General features: G+C 36.4%; 1 protein-coding gene across 9 annotated transcripts in view; it reads right to left on the reverse strand.

Annotated features, from left to right (window-relative positions):
- SIPA1L2 (signal induced proliferation associated 1 like 2) overlaps positions 1-24,550 on the reverse strand; it is a 137,094-nt gene that overhangs the window by 20,959 nt on the left and 91,585 nt on the right. For all 9 annotated transcript variants that reach the window (XM_065057767.1, XM_065057766.1, XM_065057765.1 and 6 more), the window contains 6 exons: positions 15,016-15,273; positions 10,718-10,801; positions 9,320-9,423; positions 8,832-8,935; positions 5,688-6,076; positions 1,967-2,191 (listed from right to left, as the gene is read on the reverse strand). In XM_065057767.1, coding sequence (XP_064913839.1) covers positions 1,967-2,191; positions 5,688-6,076; positions 8,832-8,935; positions 9,320-9,423; positions 10,718-10,801; positions 15,016-15,273 — 1,164 coding nt within the window. The remainder of the gene's footprint in view (positions 1-1,966; positions 2,192-5,687; positions 6,077-8,831; positions 8,936-9,319; positions 9,424-10,717; positions 10,802-15,015; positions 15,274-24,550) is intronic.

Raw genomic sequence — 24,550 nt, forward strand, 5'->3', positions numbered from 1 at the left:
CAGTGAGACAGGAGAGAGAGAATTTTAAGAGGTTTACTCTGGAAATGCAATTGAAGGAACCAGAGATTCCCAGTCACACAGAACACACAGTTGAAGCCATTCCTTCCTGCCAAGTGCAGCAGTGACTGATTACAGTGACTGTTTTCAGCAAAGACAAAACAAGCTTCACTACGGCAAAGTGTAATTCTCAGTGAATTATATCCTATAGTGGCACAACATTCAGCAATTGACCTGATTTTCACCATCATTACTAATTAGAGATATAATTAACCTCAGAAAGATATTTCCTCTCTGTCATGAACAGAAAGCTTTCCTAGAAAGAAAGAGGCGAAGCAGTGCTGTGTGCCATGGAAAAATCTGAAAATATTTTCTGATATATGAAGCGCTGCTATATTTAATTAATGTTTCTTAAATAGAACTAGCTCTTGAAGATGCTTTTCTAAATTGCTGTGGTTTCACTCTAAATACCATGATTCATTATGCGATTTTGTTTTAAGGCTTAGGCTTCCATTCAAATTAAAGATAAATCAGTTCAAAATGCAAAAACTTGTGGGAATCAATGAAATTACCACTTTAAGTGCAAATACTACTACAACTGAATGATTTAAGCAATTAAAACTTTGGGGCAGGGGGGATGTGGGATGAAATCTCCAGTACAAAGCCACGAAGAAATACAAATAACCAGGACATGAAAGTAGTAACATATACTTTTGAAAATTAGGAATTTAAGAGTTTAACTTCAGGATCATATCTCATAGCACATATATTCTAGCTTATATTTTTAAATATTAATCTTGCCATAAATGTGCACATATATGCAGTATGTAATATTAGATGCAAATGATGCATTCCCATGAAACAGAGTAATCCCCATTAAACATTTGAAAAATAAGTTACTGCATGTCATCTTGTCAATTTATCAAGATATACAGGGCTGAGTATGATTTATTGAGAGGTAGAACTGAATAGCTTATGCACAGAAAAAGCAGGGAGGTTATCTGAGAAGACGATTTTGAAGACAACATGAATTTAAAGGTTAGTTTTAAAAAGCAGATTCAAACATTACTTATTACTGCTGCAGCAGCATAATCCATGTGTATTTGAGATAGTGCATCTTTTCCTTTGAGTGCAAGCCTTTTTCTCCCGCCTAAGATGACAATATTTCTCATGAGCTATTCCTATGTTAAGCTGTACATATAGCTGTTCATTATAACTGCTCTGAATATTTTTGTCTAAATATCACTTGCTAGAAAAATACATTTTTTGATTGAAGGCTACACATTTTTGTAGAATCTCACGCAGAGAGCATCAGATCTATCCACACTTAATCTTTTCTTTGGGGTCCTAACCACCACTATTTAGCTGTTTATTAAAAACAAAGTCAGAAAAATACAGCAAAGAACCAGTAAGATACCCCTAACTGGCAGTAACTTTTAAAAGTTATCTACCATAGATCACTGATATGTTTATGGACATCTCTCTCATCTGTAATGTATTTGCTGAGGAAACAAGGTAGTAATGTTTAATGCAGAAATGTCAGTAAAAGCTTTTTTCAACTAACTAAAGTTCTTGAAGATTTGTAGAAAAGGTCTTTAAAACCGTAATAAAATTGTACCTTCCTATTTGTTTCCTAGACATTCAAAATGGAAATTCAGAATGTCTGACATAGCCATACTTTTTGCATACACACATTTTCAGAAATTTCCATCAGCTTGCATTATTTGACACATGGGAAAAAGTTGCAGCTGGATAGAACAGAGAAGAAAAGAGTATCCTGTGTAGTTATTGTATTTTTTGTTTTGGTTTTGGGGTTTTTTTGTTTGGGTTTTTTTTGGATGTACCTTTGATACACAATGGTAGGGAAAAAAAAAACAAGTGTTTAAAAGTTAAATGGAATTTTTAATTTCTCATTTTCCTATTACCCTTTCCCCCCCCGCCCCGCCTCAAAGTTAAACAGAGTTCTTACTCATGGCATTCAGAAACTTCAGATTCTTCAGGTGTAGGACTTCCTTCTGATTTTTTCCATCCAATGACATATTTACTCACTGCTCCTTGTCTGTGGTATGGTTTTGAAACTGAACCAGAAATCTGTGGACTAGTATTCTGTGACACTATATAGACTTTGGAGGTATCTAGGGAGCCACTTTTTTTAGAGCAATGTGTTGATGGGCTTCCTGAATGATGTGACCCACTGAAAAAGTAAAGGAAACACACAAAAGCAAAAATGAAATCTGCTATACAAAACCAAATCAGGAATGTTTCATCTGGTACAAAGCTATAATTCTTAATGTTGAGTTTTTCTCATGGTTGAAATAAAGGTAGCAATGTTAGTGCAGTAGTCTTGTACGTACTAGCAGCATATACATTAAAGCTCTCTAAGAATATGATTGTGATGAGTTTCTAAGTCAAGTAATGTATATAATTCAACTTGCTGAAATGTCAATGCAAAGTGGTATGAAATAAAATACTAAGTTCAAGACATATGTAGAATTTGTGTGTGCAATTTAAGTAAATATGGACACACATTATTAACAGTGTAATTCCATTTACATCAAGAACTACATAGGGAATTACCTCAAATATCTCTCTAATTATTAAACTTCTGTGCCTTTTCACTTCATGTTAATTTTGCCAATTTAAGCCAGTTTAAACTGTGCTTTCCATTCTGTACCACTGAGAATTTAATATTAACAGAAATAAATTTCAGTTCAAATAAACCAGTCCTCTGGATAATTTTAATAGCCTCTTTTATTATGAATAATAGCACTAGTAAGGACTAATAAAACCTTTTACTGATGACTCTCAAAATGATTTAAAATGAACTAAAGCAAACATTTCCTTGAAGAATAATTTTTTTTTCTTCTCATCTTGCAGCTGAAGGAACTGCAGCATTCACAAACCAAACGCCTTGGACTTGAAGCAGCAGCTCCATTGTGGGTTTACAAATACCAAACACTGTGCTATCTTTTAATCTAATCCCAAGAGCAATGGATTAATTCACAGAGGACCAGAAGGTGTTGCTGAAAGTGTAAGAGACATGTCTACTTTGCTGTCCATGTGGAGTCAAATACAAGCAACACATGTGCATGGATGTCATGAGATCAAATTAAAATGCCCACTGTGGAAGAAAGTTGGATCGCTAAGGCAATGGATTAATAATTTCAATCACAGCATATGCATTTAAATTTTTTTTAAGAATTATTTTATCTCCTCTCCTCCCTCTTTCTCCCCCAAAAGTAGAAACAAGATTATGAGGTTTTGGGGGAAGAAAATAATGCAGGTCATGCTAAAAGCTTTTGGTTCTGCTTCCCATCCTTCCAAATATGCAAAGAAATGATGTAAAGATCTGGTGAAGAAAATAACTCAGTTATGAAAAGAAATAAAAAATGGAAGCAAACATTGAAGCACAATGTACAACACAGATCAACAGCAAGGACATTATATAGAGGATTTTAGACTTCTGTTTGTAACTAAACTCAACTACAATTGGGCATCCAACCTCATTCTGTAGCTTTAAATAAGGAAATATTCAGTATGCAAGTTTAGGATTCAAAGATGGCCTACGTAAGAAACAAAGCAAAACCAAAGGCAACGAAGCTAAGCTGTTTCAGCTGTGTAACATGAAGGTACTTAACAACTCATGTGCATAATTAATAAACAATAGGAGAGATAAAACCATTAATAACAGAGCTGTGAGACAATGTTGTGCATAGCTCCTTGGTCTTGTAGTTGGAGATACTGTTTCACACAACAAGTTTAATTCTGTAAATCTTACTTGGACGCTACAGTATTACATTTTTTCAGGGGCTTCTTTATCTGACAAAGTTAGATAAACAGGTCAGTATTTTTTCAACATCTTTCCTGTGCACTGCACTCTATTCAGGAAATAGAATGCAATTTTAACAAAGAAATGGTGCATTTATAGATCATTGACTTCCCACCAGCCTGTGGGCTTGTCTCTTGAAGTTTTACACTGTTTAGCTGCTGCAGAACAGGTTTACTATTCAACGTTCATAAAATAATTGTGAATGAAAGCCTCAAAATTGCGAAAATTTCATTGTTACAGATTATGAGGAAATACAAACTCTGCATCTGACCAGCTGGAAAATAGATATAGGATACAGCAGTAGATATCACCCACTTATGTGTTAACTCAACTTTCTTTGTCTATTTGAAGAAGTCTGTTGCAGCATCACAGCTATGAGATATTTTTTAATAATGTATGCCTGTGGGTCCTGTATAGGTGGTGCCAGCTTCTAAACCTAGCTCTAAAATTATTTATCACTCCAACATAATTTGATGGATATTTAAGCAAAGTTTAAATAAAACAGTCAGGTCACATAACATAAGTCTGACATTTTCTATAGTAAAAGGATTTGGCAAACAAATTGGAAGGCGAACATTTGAAAACATTGGTACTGCCAAAGTGGAATTGGGCAATCCTAATGTGAGTCGGTATTTCAACAATAATTACTACTTTGGAAATGCCTGAGTAAATCACTCAATCTATATGCTTTTTATTTATTTTTTAATTAATCTGCAAAATGTTGATTCCGTAGACGTGAGCGGCATTTTACATGGCACTTTAAATATGACAGCTGTCACAGAAGTGCTGCAAATACACATTTCTAGCCATTAGAAATCTATTTCAGCTCATAATGATGAAGTCCTAGAAGCATAGAGCTTATTTCTAGAACTTTAGAAGTCTCAATATAAAAAAAATTAAATCTCAAAACACACAGTAAGTCTGGAGCTTTTACATTACCACAGGGGTAGTAAAAGCTTAATGTAAAAGCATTTAATCAGTCCTCAAAATTCGCTATACAATAGTCTACACTATCTTCTATATCTTGTGAAAAAAGAGGAAGCATACAAGACTAATTCATTCATGTCAAGCATATAAAGAAATGACGACAGAAAATATTATTTGGTTATTTTCCTGTACTGATTGACACTGAAAACAGAAAAACCAGAGGGAAAGACTAACAAATTCCTTCCATCCTTTACAGAGTAAAAACCTTAACACATAGACCAAAGCTTCAACTTCAAAGTCACCATAAAATTGGAACTGGGAGATAAAGGCAACCAGCTGTAAAAGTGCTCTTTCAAAGTTTGCCTTACAACAGATGTACCATGCACACATTCCATTTGTAACAAAAAGAGGAGCTGAAAATCAATCAGAAATTCAGTTCAACTAACAAAAGTGTAAAGCATACATCACAAGGATATAATTTAGGGGGGATGGTATGGAACGCAGTTTCACTGTATGTAAAAATTGTCCACCACTTTACGTAAAAATTTTCTGTTGCAATTTCTGATTTCCCTCAGCATTAACTCTCAGGTAATTCGTTGCACTGTATAAAAACCAAAAAAAGTATGTCAAACAAGTTTTAGGTGCAAACTTCACTTTTACTAAGGGACTTTTCCTGACTTTAAAAACCTATGCAATGTGCACAAGGTCACATATAAAGTCTCCGTCAGATCTGGGAGTTGGACTGGCTATGCTTTTTAGGCTGACCCACCAAAAATTGACTGAAAATTGCTCATATAAGCACTTAAATACAACAAAAACCCACAAAACTAGTTAAGCGCACTTTCAAAGAAAGGTAAACGGAATAACAACAATGAAAGAGACTTCTCTTTATGTTACTCTATATTCCATAATCCCTAATTTGTAAGAAACATACCTGGAATGAGAGGAGATTTCACTTAGGTCTCCCATGCTGCCTTCAGCTGTATGACTGGCAGAAATAGCAGAGGCATAGCTATGAACAGCGTAGATTTTAGCTGGATCATCATCTGGCCCCGGAACTTCAGAAGACTCGGTCCACTGCTCCGTACGACAGTGCACGCCGGACCTGCTGCCACCCAGGTGCAAAGGGGCCAGGAGAGGAGCCGGCATGCAGGGAGCTGTATCGATGCCGCTGTCAGTAGAAGCCCCCTTGATGTATGTTAATCCAAGCAGCTCAGGATCCATCAGATCTCCAGAACCAAAGTGTTTCTCATCACTGTTGCTGGATGTGTTACTGGATAGGGTGTTGCTGCTTGAGTGGCTTGAACAGCTTTTGTCTCCAATCTTAACAAGAAAACAAAGACCGCCCCCCCCCAAGTTAAATAATAAAATATTTATTTTCTGATCAATTACTGAATTTGTGCCATTAAAAATAATTTATTTTTTACAGTACGCTATAATATAACTGCAAAGTATGAAAAGAGCTTATTATAACACCAGTGTCTATGAAATGAGTTGCCCAGCTGGCTAGACACATTAAAGGTTGATGTCACCGCAAATAAAAAGGCTCTAGTTCCATCTTCTGTGGCAAATCTTGAAATCACACTTGAATTTTCTGATTATAGGACCTGCTTAACATCCATAAAATTGCATTTCTGAACACTTAAAGTAAGCATTTGTAAACCTAGAAGCATTGGTAATTATTTGTTTAAACAAGTTCTACTGCAAATCTGAAAAACACTGAAGACTGAATTATCCTTGTTTTTTTTCCTCAGTGTGGGTGAAATATGCAGCTTATTGGATCAAATCCAACTGGATGTGTGGCTTGTCAAACTGAAGCCAAATGCAGTGTGTGTGTACCAGATGAAAGTAACTTCAGTCACAGGGCCCTAAGCTAAGCAGAGCAATTGAAGTGGAATAATTATGTCAGGCATTTGTGTCAATAAAGTTGGGTTTGATATTTTTTTTAAAGAGATTTTATAGAGTCGGAATACCTTATCTATGTGACAGAGTAGCCACAATAAGGGCAGATGGAATTCTGTGAGGTAGAATTTAAGTGGGAAGGGTGACTAACTTTTTTACAAGATCCCTGTCCTAGCAGATGTATATAAATGTAGCTATTGCTCACAAATTAAAGCAATTAGACAAGGCAGCCTTTCCATAAATTATACTCCTATTCCATATGGAAATTAACAGGCCTCGAAATTTGAGAAAATTATTTTATAAAAAACGAGGGGGAGGGGTGTCACATTTTCATTAATTCTAACCTTTACAAGATGACTGTCACCTTAGAAACAATGGAACAATTGATAAAAATAAAACAAGCAGCTTTTCCAAGGAGAGGGACTTGGACGAAGGTGTCTGGAGAAAATGTCATGTCACTTCTTATTGTGAATAATTTAAAATGGAATCAAAGTGGAAAGAAACAAGGTCGTGGGGGAGGGAGCTCAAAGGCATAAAATTAACCTCAGAAGATGTATTGCATGTATGAACCTTCCCCAAAATTTCCTGTATGTTGTTGAACATACACAGGCACCTTCCTGATTCCACAAGCAGCAGGGAATTTGGACAACAACTACTGATAGAGAGATCTTGAAATGCTCAAAGTTCACTACGGCCACAGTTTAGGATTATATTACAAATTTCCTTGTGGTAGCACCCTAATTGTTACATGTGGTTAAAGACTCAGTCATGGAGCAAGATTTAAAAAAAAAAAAAAAAAAGCAGGAATATGATATTTATTCTAGGAGAACAAAGAGTTTGAAGACAGCCAGAGAAATTCCACCCCCCCTCCCTCCACCAAGTTAAGACTGATAAAAAGACAATATAGTCTCTTTTTTCTAATATTTAAATATTTTGCCGAATTCTTGTACATTTGCTGTAGCACTCAATGGGAATTCCAGTGGCTGGAAGAGTCTCATGTGGCAAACTGAGCTGAACAAAAAGGAGATGCACAAGAGAACACGAAAAGATCCTTTACAAGGTACTGACCACTTCTGTTCGTTTTTACAGCATCTAACAACAAAGTAGCCTCATTTAGTTAGTATTATCTTTATAATAGTGCTGGTTTGTACTTTGTACAACGTTGCACCTGCACCATACATATGCATATGCATGCAAACACAAACAAAAGCACATTATGAAATTTTCTGTTCAGATCCTCACCATTCTAAAAGCACAAGAACTGCCATTAGCATAAAACTAACTTAAGTAAACTCATCATTAAACTTTGGTATTGGTGCTTTGTTTAATACTGATTGTTACATACTGATTCTAGCTTCCTGTCAACTTTGGCTTAAGGTCAAAGAAAGTCTTTTTGTCTTCATGTGCATAATTCTATGTTATGATTCTGTTTATGGTAGTACTTTGAGAAGTATCAAGCAAGATTCTCGTAAGATACCAATGTACACAAGAGGAGAAACTGGCCTCATTCTTACCCATACAAGTCTACAAATAGTGTAGATTCCTGTTATATATAACAGGTTTTTCCATATAACAAACATACAAAAAAATAAATAGAAAAAGAGCTTGCATATCATTAGTGTACCTTCCAACGCTAAGCCATTGAGGATTTCACTATTACTGAAGACAGGTCACTGAACTAGGTAGACTAGAAATCTGTTTGGCATTCTCAACACACGAACTGTACTTTTATAGTGCTCATTAATAATTATACTACATGAGTATTTCACACAACATGACAAATGGTACGGTGAACGTACTATTTTTTTAAAGGACATTAAATAATTCACAGATTAAGCAAGCCAGTATAAATGAAGCTATAAATATACACCTGAGTGTAGGCTATTCTAGTTTTATCTCCTCAGTGCCCGACACCCAAGCAGTCTTGCAGTTCTTAGTTTATAAACATAGATTAATCATACTCAATCCCCCTACATCTAGATGACCATACTCTTTGCCTCCCAAAACACACAGTGGTCTTCATAAACTACTAAAATGTATTATAACATGTGTTTCCTAGAGTCCAGGGTGATTTTTTTGGTTGGTTGGATTTTTTGGGGGGGTGGTGCTGTTGTTTGGTTTTTGTTTGTTTGTTTGTTTTTAAAGAGTTTGAATTACCTCCAAGTAAAAGACTTACATGTGAAAGTTTGTTTGGCGACTCCTTGCCACTGCCTTCTTTCTGTAAAGCCCGGTCTTTGTAGGAGCTCAGGACTTTGGTCGATGGTGCATGCCACTTGGTTTCTGCCATAAATAATTGTGTTTTAATTTCTGAATGCTAAAAACGTGAGTATACTGTACAAAGAAAAAAGGTACATGGCTTCGCATCAGGTTTCAAACCTGTACACTCTTTGGAAGCAGAGACATGTATCTCTGCAGAATTTCCTATGATCTAGTTTTTCAATGATAACTGAACAAAGTTCTACCTGCTCTTCATCATTCAGGACATTTTCTGAAGGTTCAGAAGAGATATATTCCAAGTATTTTGTAAATATCCCACACCAAATTCTGTTAGACTGTCTGCTTTCACATCATATTATGTGCTCTTTGTGTATCAAACCTCCGCATCAGAAGGTGGCTGCACTTCAGCAAAGAACATTACTTTTGAGATACAGTGGTTTTTATTACCAGAATGCCTAGTTCCTTCCAAAGTTTCCTCTCGTTCTCTGCCTCCTTCACATTCCAGTGAGCCTGAACCTTGGTGGTGTTCATGGAGCAAAGGGGACTGGCACCTTTTAACATAAGCAGAAAATTAAGTTGTTTAGGTTTTCTTCCCTAGGAAACTAGTTACATGATGAACAACAACACATTTTATTCTTCAGAGCAAATATTTTGTAAGTGATTTGTTTAAACAATCAATCACTATCCCTACCTAATGTGCCCAAGTATAGTAACGTTTCCAAACACTGCAAGGAAATATTTACATGCAATTTCTTCAACAGCACACTGTTATATCTTAAGTGTGAAGAGGCCAAGAAGACACTGAACTTTAAGAAGAAATGCATTATTGGGGCTATATAGCCAAAGGTTTTTGCAATGGAAAACTATGGTAACAGATGCTTAACTGCTTTATGAACTAAGCCCCACAGAAAGTATCTCTGTAGTTTTGCAGGTTTGCACACTCTGAACATATCAGCTGGTACCAGATCCATTGCCTTGCATTGTATTGCAAAAGTTAAATTATTTCACAAAGCAACACACTGAAAACAAGCTTGTTATTAGAAATAACCACACTGGAAAAATGACACGAGATGCATTTTCATGTGTTTACTGTCAAAAAAATTGTCATAGTTTCATCTGAATTATTAGCATCACTTTAGCTGCCAGAGATTTCAGTGAGTATTCTGAAATTCCTTGAGGAGTCTCCAAGATATTGCATATATATCTGCTACATGGAAAATCTTATCCACAAACAGTCATGCCAAAGCAATATTAAGCTTACAGACAAGGAGTCAAGCTTATGTTTTCAATATTCACATTTTTTTCTGAAAAGTAGCTTCCAAAAGCCAAGTGGCAAGTCTGGAATGCTTTTGTGTCATGCTATGTAGATCCTGCCATAGCTCAATATTTTATAAACAGGAGTGCTCTCGGCAGCTTGTTATTTATAAAACAAAGTGATACATTTAAAGTAATTTAGAACACTTCTCTCATAATATTCTTATAACATAGACAGTTTATTGGGGTGGTCTTACATACACAGATAACTAATTTCTGAAACTTCAGCACCAAGGGATTAACAGGGATGTGAAAGACCCATTGGTGTATTGCAACAACCCTTCAGGGAGATCTCTGGAAGACCACTACTTTTTTGAGCAGAGATATCAGGGAATGGATGCCACTGGAATAAGAACAGGAGGAAATAAAACCTTTGAAGACCATAAAGATGATTTTGTAACTGAACACTCTTCCAGTGAAGCAGATTTTGCCAATACATCTATGATATAGAACATCTACAGAACTTTGCTTCAGAAAGAAGATGCATGGGAGCTATGGCGAGAGTTATGAAAAAAAATAATTCACCAATACCCATCATATGCCACTTGCTGCCTCCATTGGCTGCTCCCGCTGGGTCCTGGGTCACTGGAGGAAGACTGGTTGCTCGGAGAACTTCTGTAATGTTGACCACAGTCATTAACAGTGCACCAAGTTATTTGTGGGACTTCAGATTTGAAGAAATATATTTGTACAAATACATTCATTTTTACAAATAACGCGGATGCAGTATGATCACTTAACTATATTCATTTTGTGAATTTACAGTTTTAGCTCAATTTCATAAAACCTGAACAAATATTTTTAAAGTATGTTATTTATTTAATCATTAATAAATATTTCCAGCTGAAAACATTAAAAAGCCACAAAAAGAGAAAGACTAAGTCCCAAATCCTATTTTCCTTACACCTAACTTTATTTCTGAACAAATGGCATAATTCAGGAGCCAGAGGAGCTGGATTAGGCCTCTACATTTGTGTGGAAAGCTCTCATGCTGGGATCAGAAATGATTGTTAGTCACTTTGCATGTATTGCAACTTTGAACATAGTAATTTAGAAATATTAACAGCAATATCTTTTTATTTTATAAATTACTTGATGTAGAAGAACAATAAGTAAACATTTTCATGAATAGTATTCTTTTGTACTGATTATTGAAACTTTTTAGCCTCATCTTAATGATGTCTCTAATTACTCTCCTCGGATTTCCAGAGAGTTGAAATGCAGTGTTCGAATTTGGTTTTGATCATTCTCCTATCCTTCACTTCTGTGCATATCAGTCCATAACTACAACACAATTTCCCTCAGTGACATTTCCTTGCATTTCCCTTCTTTTTTCATTTAGTGTTGTTGTTTGTGTTTTGTTTTGGTTTTGTTTTAAAGGCTATGTGTAGAAATGAATGTATGTACTCAGGGACGAGGTGAAAAGAGGTAGTTTCGGATTTAAGTGCAACACTCTCCCAAGGACATGACATTCAATAAGCAACTTTAGTGTTCAGCTTGAAAATTAAGACCTTAGCTATTATATTTTGTCTAACAGCCAAACATGCATACAATAAGTAGATAGTGTAGTCCCTAATTTTTCAGCATGTATCTCTCTGGTAAGTTTTGACAGGACTGAGCCTCTCAAGTACATTAGTCTGTAGGCTACAGTTGAACGCAGTTGCATGTTCTTGCTTCTTGCCACCAAGAACGTTGTATGTCTTGCACAGCTTAAGTGAATTAGCATTAAGAGATGGGTAAGTTATGATCCTGTATGTTTCTGGTCTCCAGACTGGAAACAGACATTGTCCTCAAAACCAGGACATTGGTTTGTACTATCCCAGGCTGAGGAATGTGTAGATCCCAAGCCTCCCATTTGCTGGGTAAGTGTTTAGCCATTAACCTGATAAACAAAGGTGGTCACAAAAGGAGAACCACAGCAATGCAGCCAGTGAACGCCTCACACAGGTCCTGTACAGAAGGGCTGCAGCTGCCTGCTCTCAGGAATGAATTCTAGACTCCAGGTGAAAGGATGCACTCGCTTTCAAGCACACAGAGACTTCTTGGTGTGAAAAACCAAGTGAGTCTGACTGAAGCTTTGGTCCTAGGCAATCGCTATGAGCAGCTGTCACAGAACTAGAAATTTTGCCAAAACAGAAGTAGGGTCAAGTATATCCTTGTATTTCTTAGTGACTAATTAGAGGAAACCCCTTGATCAACACAAAAACTTTTGAATCGCCTTCTCAAAGCACTTAACACTTCTCAGGAACTGCACTAGGAGCATAGGTGTTCAGCTCCCAGTTTTTAATGTCACTCCAGGGAGTTGGCACTTAACTGTTGCATGTCACAGCAGTTGAACTGCTGCTGCTTAAATCTTTTGCTACATCTAGCACACATTTTTGTTGCTTCTTCCTCTTTTTATCTTAAAAAACAACCATTTTATCACTGACTTCAGTGCTAGCTCATTTTCAGATCAGTTGCTTTATCTTCCTGGTTTTATCAACCTGCTTTTCCTTGCCTGCACTCTTCAATTTGTCTAAACTGATACTGGGTCTCTGACCCTTTAAAATCTCTTCATAATTTTCCTAGCCTGAGTATACATTTTCACCCTTCCAAGACTACCTATAAGTACTAATCAACCTTGCTTCAAACCCTCTTGTTTTAAGCCCATCCCTCTGTCAAGTCATCAACTATGCCTCTTCCCATGTGGAAAGACCTTGCCAATTAGGGTACCTTTCTTTTCTTGTTTCAAGACCCACACATCACAGTTCATCATTTTCCTCTCTTTTCATTATTTACAATCTGTACCATGTCTTCCCAAGAATAGCACTTCTACATTGCACTTGTTTTGTTTAAGTGATACAGGAATTTCTTCACAGGAAGAGATAGCCTTTGTCTTAACATCTTTTCACATGCTTCACTGAGTGTTAAGAGAAGCACAACTTACATTTGTGAAGCTTTTGGAAATGAGTAGTATGTCAGAAAGCTTTCATTTTTTCTCTGTATAGACGTACAGTATGCTTAATAAAACTCCATAAATCCAAGTATCTCTAGACATTTGATACATTGTCTCCTTATGCTAGATGTTACTGAGAATTTCAGTAACAAGACATTAGGAAAAGTTTAAGCCCGATAATGGAATATACATACATGCTTACAGAAACGCACCTCTCCTTTTTTCAGGGGGTGAGGAGGTGAGTTGAGGACAAGAAGAATGAAAATGATCAAATGGTCATAACTGGGAGTCAGGCTTCCCCAGACATATTTGCAAATATGTACTACTATTACTTGTATATGTTTTAAACAATGTAAAACTCACTAATTCTTCTTTCCTACTAAATTAGATAGTATAGCAATAGCAGTATTTCATTATTTCATCCAGAATTTTTTAAAATTTAAGACTAGTACTTTAGATTTTCATATCAATTAGATATATTCAACATGCATTTTCCTTGGAAATTAGAACTACTTCACCCCATGGAAAAAGGATATAAGCAGAAATAATTGCAAACAATAAAGGACAGAGAGTTCAGTTCAAGATATATGGTTTTCCTAAACAATTCAAAGGTCAAATGTATTTACAAATTTTTAATCACAGAATCATAGAATTTCAGGTTGGAAGGGACCACCAGGTTCATCTGGTCCAACCAGTCTTGGCAAAAGCACGGTCTAGACAAGACGTTCCAGCACCCTGTCCGGTTGAATCTTAGAAGTGTCCATTGTTGGGGAATTCACCACTCCTCTAGGGAGATTATTCCAATGTTTAATTGTTCTCATTGCGAAAAATTTGTGTTCAATCAGTAACTTTACAAATAAATTTTTGTCTTATGAAGAATTATGATTAAATTAGAACAGAGCTAACATTTAAGGATACCATCACACCATCTAAGAGGTATTACATATTCAAATCACAAGCTCTGCTTTGTTTAATTAAAAGCAAAGCAAAGTATAAGGACTGGTAATGAGTCACAGAATCCTTTGAAATTATGCCAATAGCTAAGTAATTAGATTAAACAATTAATTTTTAAAGGAATGACTTCATCTTATTTATGCTCATTATTTGTTTAAATAGGCTCCCAAAAGGTGGGAGACAGGACATTATGTAGATCAAAAAGTGACAAGGCAGTTTCCCACTCAGGTCAGCTGTCCTCAGCCCAGTCCACTTCCATCACAAACAACAGAAGTTGTTTCCTCAAGTAGAGGGAACTGGGTTCAGTGATGGCTCTTTAATACCACCTCAGAATTTCAATTACTGCCAAAGCTCAACAAAATAAGGCTTAAAAATAAGGTTTACTGAAGTTCTAGAAAGCAGAGATATCTAGGGCAAGGCACATTAGGAAAATGGCAGGCATTGCCCCTCACTACAAGCAAGACACAGAGGTGCTGGAGCTAGTTCAGAGGATAACAAAGCTGGTGAAGGGTTGGGAGCACAAGTCTGATGAGGAGCGGTTGAGGGAACTGGGGCTGTTCAGCCTGGAGAAAAGGAGGCTGAGAGGAGACCTTATCACTGTCTACGACTACCTGAAAGGAGGCTGTAGCATGGAGGGTGTTCAGTATCTTTTCCCAAGTAACAAAGACAAGAGAAAATGGCCTCAGGTTGTACCAGGGCACATTTAGATTGGATATTAGGAAATATTTATTCACTGAAAGGGTTGTCAGCAATTGGAACAGGCTGCCCAGGGAAGTGGTTGAGTCACCATCCCTAGAAGTGTTTTAAAGATACACAGATTAGATTCTTAGGGACATGGTTCAGTGCCAATATTACGTTAAGAGTTGGACTCAGTGGTCTTGTTGGTCTCTTCCAGCCAAAACGATACTATGATTCAACGACGAAGCGGATGGGCTCTCACCTTGCACCGTCTGGCAGCTTTCTGTCGAAGGAGGTGCTGCGAGGAATGGCTGGCTGAGCCTGCGGGAGCAGCGGCTGGCAGGGCAGTCTGTCAGGTGTTCCTAGGATTGGAGAGGCACGAGAGAGGGGCTGCCCAGCGGGAGTCGGCACCCGATGCCAAGTGGTATTTCTTCTGAAAGGGGTTTTATACTCACATGGGGTGCCTTCACTGTCTAGTTTGTATTCCACCATGGGGATACGACAAAGTTCTGAACAACCCCTGTGGGACAAATAAAAATGCTGGTCAGTTTCACTGGAGGGAACAGAAAAATAAATCTTGCATTCTGCAGTCAGAAGTGTGTGTATATTTTCCTTCTAAGTGCCTGAAGGGGTTCATACAGCATCGTACAGCTCTCCAAGTGCTTCAAAACTATCATGGCAACCAGGTAAGAAACATTTCAAAACAAAGGATTTACTCTCATATGCTCGAAGGTTTTTGAACGCTCTCCTTGCTCTACAAAAGGCGAAAATATTAAGCTTTTATAAATTAATGTGCAGCTTGAATTCTACATTATAAAAACTAACGGAAGCAAAGCATATTTAGAAGTCAGCAAACATCAAGTTCTTCTATAACAGCCTTAGTTTGTTTAAATTTCATAAATACAAATAATTTCTTAATGTAAAAATTTGCATATCCAAAATTACAAAACACGTTTACTGCTTTGCAGCAAACTAAACGCTTCTTAGTGGCATTAAGAACTTTCCTTTAGAATCCTGCCCTGTCCCCATGCAATGACAGAGCACATACACTGTGATGCAAATGATTATGTGGCATCCAACTATTTTTCTATTTGTTTTCTATCTGTACTTTCTAATGTTTCTCTTCCTGGGGCGCTCTATGCCTGGAAGAGAAATGCAGAGGCAGAAGTATGGGGCAAAGGAGAACCAGTCTGGCTTACACCTTCTCCTTGAAGCTTACAGCATGGTGAAATACTGACAGCATTCCCAGAAAGCGTAAAGTCTGGTAAAAGTAGCAACAGTGTTCTCCAAATGATCAGTTTGTCTGTGGGATATTTTCTGTAGACTCAGGCTGGATGTGAATTAAGGGTTACTGTTTCAGATACTAGTTAACAGAAGCTTCCCACCCATTTTAAACCAGCATTGATTATCATTGCAGATATTTTCTATTCTGACATACTGCCTCCATTATCTGTATGATAGGGAGTGCATACTAAATTAACATCTATAACAAAAACACCCTAAATTATTCTAATGCAATCCACTAAGTAAAAAATACTGAAACTTTGCTTCTCTGTCTCAACTACAATTCTCCTTTATCCCCTGAGCTGAATCTTGATCAAGTTTTGCTTTGTTGAAAACTCAACATTCACCATTTACGACTAAATTAAAATCACCTGGAAAAAGTGTAATAAGAGTGTGTGTAACGCACTCTCTTAATCCTGAAAATGTTTTGGCACAAATAACACCACCAATGTGCAGTTCAAATAAATTGTATAGATTCTCATACATTAAATTACTGTGCCCCAAAGCTTCTGAACCAAACCCCAAAAGAATATTTTCATTGTCGGTGTTCTGATAAGCAGATTAAACAAAATAGATATTATAAAACCGTTAACTGTGTTATTCTAGGTTGTTCAAGAGTAGATGCATGTGCAACTGTAGCAGTTAAGTTCTAGACACCCAGTCTGATCCAGCCAAATGCTTCAGGCTGCTGAATTGTGTGGTACTAAATAGGCTAACTGTTTATGTCCCGTAGCATTAAATCGCAGTCCCTGCTGGCACTCAAACGTATGAAGAAGGTAAAGAACGAACTATAAAATATAGAGCAGGAGCGTCAGACTTATTTACACAGCTACTCCTACATTTATACAGTCCTAAAATTGCACTCTGCCCTGTGAAGGCAACTGCAAGGCTTACGTAGCACCCAGTGAAAATGAGTCTGACACCCCCAAAATAGAGGATAAAGCATTGAGAGTGGAGATTAGTAGTCAAAGAAGAGTAGAAGACACCATGATGAAGATGAGCTGAAGAGGAACCACTAGAATGCTCCAAAACAGATCTCAGAATTCCTGCTTTTTCAAGGTTATTCTCTGATCAGCAATATCAATATTAAATGCACCAGTAAAATCTGGCATGTGTAAACTCTGCTGACAAATCATAGCTGGACATGTTGGAAGCAACAGAGAATTTCACAGTAATGAATTTCTGGTTTTAGCCTCCCTGTAGAGGTAAGACCACCCCAATAGTCTCCTTCCACAGACAAGAAATGGAGCTACACAGAAACCAATGTTACAAAACTATCAGTTCATTTCAGAAGGTCAATTTGATACATCTATAGCTTTCCTCCTGCCCTGAAAATGCCAATGTTATTCAAACCACCACTTCAAACTACATCAGTGCATGTATCTATTTAAAAAAAATTCTTTCACAGTTCTGAAAAATCACAAAGCACATGTCGGATTCCTAGAATGATGAACACCATATAAAGGCCAAGTTTAGCACGTTGCATACAATCGTGCAAACATTTCTATTGCTGAACCATAAAGAGGATACATTTCTCCAGCGCAATATTCAACTACTTATATCCCGAGACCATTCTACTCTTCCTAAAGTTCCCTGTCACATTCACTGCCTGCAACAAATAAGAGCAAGGTGCAGGAGACAGTAGCCTCCAGCCATGCAATCTCAATTCATTTCCAGAGCAGGTCCACATTATGTCAACGCAGAAAGTTCTTAAAGGAAAAACATAACCTAAGATTGATTATTCAATTAAAGACTTTCATAAAGCTTTATATACAAAACTAACAGAACAAAGAATGCACAGATGACATACCAAGGTTAATATTAGTTCAGTGCACAGCATAATTTTTCATGTGGCCATATACACACACTTTGTCATTTTTTGACTAGGAATTGAACAATTACGTAGGCTACAATTTCAATCATCCCTCTGCTAGCTTCTTAGTATTGTTTCACTCCCTCCTTCATTCCTATAGACCTTAAGTGTTAGGAACAAATCACTCCCTTCCCAACTTTCATTATTAAGATATCTACTTCACAGTTCATCTTTGTAATTGAGAAAGTTATAGCACATAATTGTTATTGCATCTCTTATTAGATATCCCCCCAAAAAGTTGCTGTAAAAATAGCCATGGTTTTTGAAGGCAAAAGGGACTGCTACTATGGTTTAGTTTGACTCAGTTGCTAACTGAATAACTAAAGCATGATATAAAATCCAAAAACAACAAGGTTTCCCACATAAAAGAAGAATTTAGAACTTTGTAAAATGTTGTGTTTGTTTTCATCACAACAAGGTATTCCTCTGACAAATGAAAAAATTAGTCAGGACAGTATTCCTGCAAAAAAAGGCTTACAAAACAACCCTATTTCAAGTCACTATAGAAATCTAACAATGTTAATTTAAAATTCAAAACAGAGATCCAATGTGAACTTTGTAACTGTCCCCCCCAAATTTCCATGCTTAAAATGGAACTACTTTATATGGCTTCCTTTGTCACACACTTTCAAATTTTAATTTAAAAGTGCCAAACCAATCAGTTCAACATTTATATGAAAAACTATGCTTCACTGCTTCACAAGCACTGCCTAAAAATCAGCTACTGCAGTATATTGAGATATGTAAAGTCATAATTGTACCTACCTCCTGTATCAGAAACAAAGAAAAGAAATTACTTCATGCCTGCAATCCAATAAGGATCCTCACCCCCCACCATGGATCAAACCCACAAACTGAAATGCAATTTCCTATTAAATAATTAATTTGCCCATTATCTAATATCAATTTATAATATTGTTACTTATTCCACTGGATGAAGACTATCCATTGACACTGGTATTAACTGATAGCTTTTAATTCACTTTTTTTTTAATTCACTTCAAATAATATGTAAAGACATTTCTATATCTCATGGTCTTTAAAAGATATTTAAATTTATGTTAAACAAGTCCAGGATATCAAGCACCTTTTCCAATTATGTTCTAGATAACACTTTGAAAAACAGACTCATTATTTATCACGAAAGTGTGACCAAGTCTTAGCCACACATCAGAAATGGTCGCACTTCCTGTCCTTCGCTAGAGTTTGGTATTAATTAAATCAATCCTTCAACAAAGCACAGACTCTTACTAATATATTTGGTTTCAAGAGTCATATTACCTTATTAAAAATTTGGTTAATAAAAATGATTCTACAATTACATAAAGCATGACTCTATGATACAGCCAGTAGGTTATGAGTGCATATTAAAATTTAAGAGTCCACTATAAAAATCTGCAATATTGAAATATTACTGCAAGGAGCATTATATTCTCAAACAATTATCAAGCAGTCCATTACATTTTTCAAACTACATTAACCAAATCGTTCAATATTAGTTTAAGATTCCATATAAAGGTTCTATAAAAGGCTGTGAAGGTCCTACATTACATTTACCTCATTAAAAAAGGTAAATGTTCATCTCCACAGAAAAGCTAGAAGCTTTCATATATTATGACCAGCAGTTTGCCATCTTGATAACTGCACAACAGCCTTCTTTTTAGTGGTATCATACCACTACCAACTAGTAAGCATGATTTTGGTATTTGGAGCCCAACTATCTACAGATTTCATGTATCCTGAACAATTTACCAGGGTAATAACAAAACTAGTGTAACTGGTTACAATTTAACTTTAATTCAGCCTGTCACAGATCTGAACCACTACAGGGGTAGGGATAGAGAAATAATCACTGGTGTTCAGCAGTTGCATTACACTGATAAATTATCCCTTACTATCACCATTTCAATTCAAAACACTTAATCTTGCTCAATACGGAATCTTTATTTATACCTAAGAGTACAACAAGTACATTCTTTTTACCCAAACATTGTGTTTGAAAGTAATCACTTCTACTACAGTGCACATCTGTTCTTAAACTACAGAGGTTCCTATGAAGTGTCACACCTGAGGACCCATCATGCAACCTATGAAATCCACATAATAAAATATAGATTAGGTTAACATAATTTTAGAGACTTAACTGAAAAGCAGAATTGAGTAGCTTATTTTTTCTTAGACTCACCCTGTAGTTAAATGAGACATACATACATTTCCCCTTCTCTGACACTTTGAAGTGCCTCCTATACCACCCACAGTGCAAGTTCAAGACACCAGATAAGATTCCAATGGTCAGAAAGACAAAAATTGCAAGTTCTGACATCTCCATATTATTAACAGTAGTCACATTGCATCAAAAAAAAAAGAGAAGCCATTTGAAAAACAGCAGATCAGCTTCACCTTAAAATAATTTCATAGCACAACACATGTATGCAATTGTGTACAGCAACCTCAGATCAGGCTGCTGCCCACTTTCTCACTCCTGGTTTAAGGTGAGTGACAACTTCCTTGCAGTCCCTTCGGAGAGCTGAAGCTGACTACCCCTCCTCTATAAAGATATACTTATTGTTCTTCTGATCTGCGTTACTATTCAGTTTTAAACAGTCTTTGCACTGATGAGTAGACACACAATTTAGAGGCCTCTTTAAGAGCCTCTACACCTGCATTGTTGCTCAGAAGGCTTAATTTAAAAGAAAATCGTAATTAAATAATCTGAAGGCCATATGAACTATCCCACCAGCTTATGGCAAACACCCTCAGGAGAAGACTTGAACTTTTCACGCAGTAAATCCTTTCACTTCCTAAAAACATTTTTCCGACCATTGTATACTCTGCTGGTTATCTGTTACTCTAAAAAAAAGCCCTAGAAACATAATTGCCTAGTAAGATCACAATCATTTAGGAGCAACAAGCATCAGTACTGGAAAATACAGGAAGTCATTACACCTATTTTATTTGTACGAAAGAGTTTGCAAAGCTCAAGAGAATAAAACAAACTCAAAAGAAATGCAGCACTACTTAATAACAGCCCACAGGCAGTTTCAGTCATAGTTAGTAGAATATTTCAGTTTCCAAAATTACCTATAACAGCAGGAAAAAAGTCTGTTACCTGTTCAGACCAACAGGTGGAAACTACTGCTGCTACATCTCTCACGTTGGTTGTACCTGAGCTTCTGTTTCTTGCCCATCCCTGGAAATTTTTCTTAAAGTTTTGTTTGTTTTCCAAACTTTCCAGAAACAGTTTCTTAAGCAGTTCTCTTAAGCAGTTTTTTCTTAACATATAAGTCTAGTTGAAATAAGGCAGGCACATAAGTTTCAATGCGGTAAGATTCTAGCAGAATCTACAGTTTAAAATGGATTTGGAAGTACTGGAACGCCTTGATTGGATTTGACTGATATATATATATACACATATAAATAAAATACAGTGTCCTCATGCATTACTGTGACATCACCAGCGAAAGCAAATTAGAATGAACATCATTATTCTCCTGTTCAAATGTGTACAATTCTAGTTACTGCACTGCAGTACTAGGTAATATTGACAACAACAGGAGAACAAATCAATAATTCTGAAGGGAAAGATACAAAATAGAAACAAATGACACAAGTATACTTATTCAGATCTGAATAGACTAACCAGCATTTTTGTTCTAAGACTGCTTTGTAATTTACATAATTCACGTATTAAATAGCAATTTCTTCTTTCTATCCAAATATCAGCCTGGTGCCATGAAAATAATTATGATTTCTCAATTTGTGCATGATTATTCCATGATTGCTTTTGCATATACTGCTATCAAGACTGTAAGTAGGAGAATCTACCTCAAGTAATGGAATGCACTTATTGAGCAGAATTTTCCTCTTTCATTTCCTAATCTCTCTGTAACATTCCTTTGTAAGCACCTTCAACATTCCAAATAATTTATTTCCATGCTGAAATAAATTAATACAAGACAGTTTGCAGCAAAAAAAAAATTCATTGTTAATATTCTCAGTGTATGCCTACTTTCACTTCATTGGTTTTCTTTTAATATATAAAGGGCTGATGGACTGAGGATTATTTGTGGGTAAGCTATCAGAGAGGGGGAAAAGAAAAAAATAAAGTTAAGAGCTTGAATAAAGATCTCCACTTCAGCTGATATTTTTCCAAGGCACTGGGACTGCTTTGCAAGCACCCTTGCACACTTGAAACTCATTTTCTTTTGAAAGGTATAATTCCCAAGACACTCCATTGCAGTCATGTCCAGTCTGTGTAATCTCACTTCAGAACTTGATCCCAGCAAGGAACCAGTGTTAATAAGCAACCTAAAGAGAAAGTCCTCATTGCTTAGTATTCCTAAAATCCAGCAGACAGAGCTAAGCAGAAACTACTCTTTCAAGCAGTAGAAATCAGCTTATTATCTCAGTAACAGAAAAACAGGCATTAATAAAAAGATACATGCAGATTTTTCATAAAACTAGTAATTTTTTTGCTAAAATATTTACAGTCTTGTAAATGCATGTAAATTTTTAACACAACTGATCCTTGTAGAAATAAAGATGAAAGTATTTTTATACCTATGCACTGTGAACAAAAATCCTGTGTCTGAACTTGAAACCCCAGATTATGGCATTTAAAGTAATTATGCATAAACAGAAAATTTATTATAAACTACCAGTATCTACCCCGGGAAATAACACTGAAATACAGGAAACAAAACCCCAACTGTCAGAAGATCATACGCTCTGTACAATGAGTCAAACTTTCAAGGTATTTATTTCAGCCTCCAAATCTACTGTTCTACATATGAGAGACAGAATTAAGTATCATTTCTTGAAAGAAAAGCTCTAAAACAGCTGGAAATGAAAGCAATAATTATTGGAGCATACATGTGAAGCTGTCTCCTGCTTTTGAACTATCATTCTTCTATACGTGCAGGACCAAAGACTGATGGAACGCCCAATTTTGAAGGAAATATCTGCACATCTGTTGTGAGTGTTATTTGATAATTACTAGAGCTACTCAACAGTAAATAAGTTCTCTCCCGACGAACAGGCACACCTGCCTTAATTGTTGCTCATAGATACGTATTGGAAATCACTCTGAGACCTGATTCTATCCTATACAGCCATGCACAGTTTCTCCAAGGACAGTGACATTTCTTGTCAAAGGTGAAATGCATTCTAGTTCTCCAGATACTCTTGTTTTACATGCAAAACTACTGCCTGTAAATTTCTGGGTAAACCTGATACCAGGGTACAAGAGAGACAAGAACATACTGGAGTCCAGCAAAGGGCTGCAAAGATGATTAATGAATCAGAGCATTTGCAAACGCCAGAAGAGTTTGGGGGGGCTGGGATGGTTCAGCCTGGGAAAGAGATGGCTCAGGCGGGATTTTATCAATGATATAAATACCTGATGGTGTGATTGGGAGAAAAGATGACAGAGTTAGACTCTTCAGAGTAGAACCCAGTGAAAGCACAGTAGGCAAGGTGCACAAATTGAAATATGGGAAACTCCATTTAAGCGTAAGTAAAAACATTTGTTACTGTGAGCATGATCAAACACTGGAACTGAAGTTGTGGAATCTCCATCCTTGGAGATACTCAAAAGTTAGTGGTCATGTCACTGAGCAATCTGCTCTAGCTGACCTTGCTTTGAGCAATGGGGTTGGACTCAAGAACCTCCTGAGGTCCCTTCCAACCTCAACTATTCTCTGTTTCTATGTTTCTGCAAGATAAGACATTGCAGATGGCTAAGACAAGCAACTGAGGAACAGACAAGGAGATAGATTTGCACAAATTTTAACTAGTAAGAAGCTGTGATAGACTATCTTCTTTTTCCAAATCTCTGGCAATTTATGCCTGTCTGCCTTCTCCTCATTCCCCCTCTCATTAATATATTTTACAAACAATGTCACAGGTCACATTTATCAACCGAAACTCTCAGCCTTGTCACGTTATATCTATATTGCTTTCTATCTGCTCTGTTTAGATAATAAACACCGAGAAAGGGCAAGCTCAAAACTCTCTGGATATTGGATCCTTTTCAAGTTGAGCAATCAAAATGATTAATCATATTTTGGAGATATAAGGGGAAAAATTAGGAGCTTTCTGTTTCAGTGAGAAGCTGATATCTAAGAGAAAGAGGCATTAATGGAGACTTTTTTATACTAGAGAGGTTAGGCTTAAAAGAACTTTAAAATAAATGCTTTGATGTTTTTCATATTTTAGAATAGAAACATAGTTTAAAAAAATGATAAACAAGAACGGTTTTGCAGATTTGGTGGCACTCAGTTAAAACTCCTCCTACACACAGAGTGAGTGCCATATATCACACTGATTTGGGATTTTAACATATTATTTCTAAAAATGTATCAAAGAAGATACAAACAATTCATACAGTATGTATTTTTTACCAGGGCCCATAAAATACACGTTTTTACCTTCAATATAATAGGATCAGCTCATTAGGCTCATATTCTGTAAACAGCTTGGAAATGTATACCAAACAAGTCGGTGAAAATTCATATCCAGAAGCAGATGGTGAGAATAGCAAAGCTAAGCAAAGAGAGGCTTAATTGCAAATTCTATCCAACTAAGCAAAACGGTGGTATTCTACATTCACAGGCATTTTCTTCAGAAAGGAACCCAATGC

Source organism: Columba livia, chromosome 3, assembly GCF_036013475.1.
Source record: "Columba livia isolate bColLiv1 breed racing homer chromosome 3, bColLiv1.pat.W.v2, whole genome shotgun sequence".
Lineage (NCBI taxonomy): Eukaryota > Metazoa > Chordata > Aves > Columbiformes > Columbidae > Columba > Columba livia.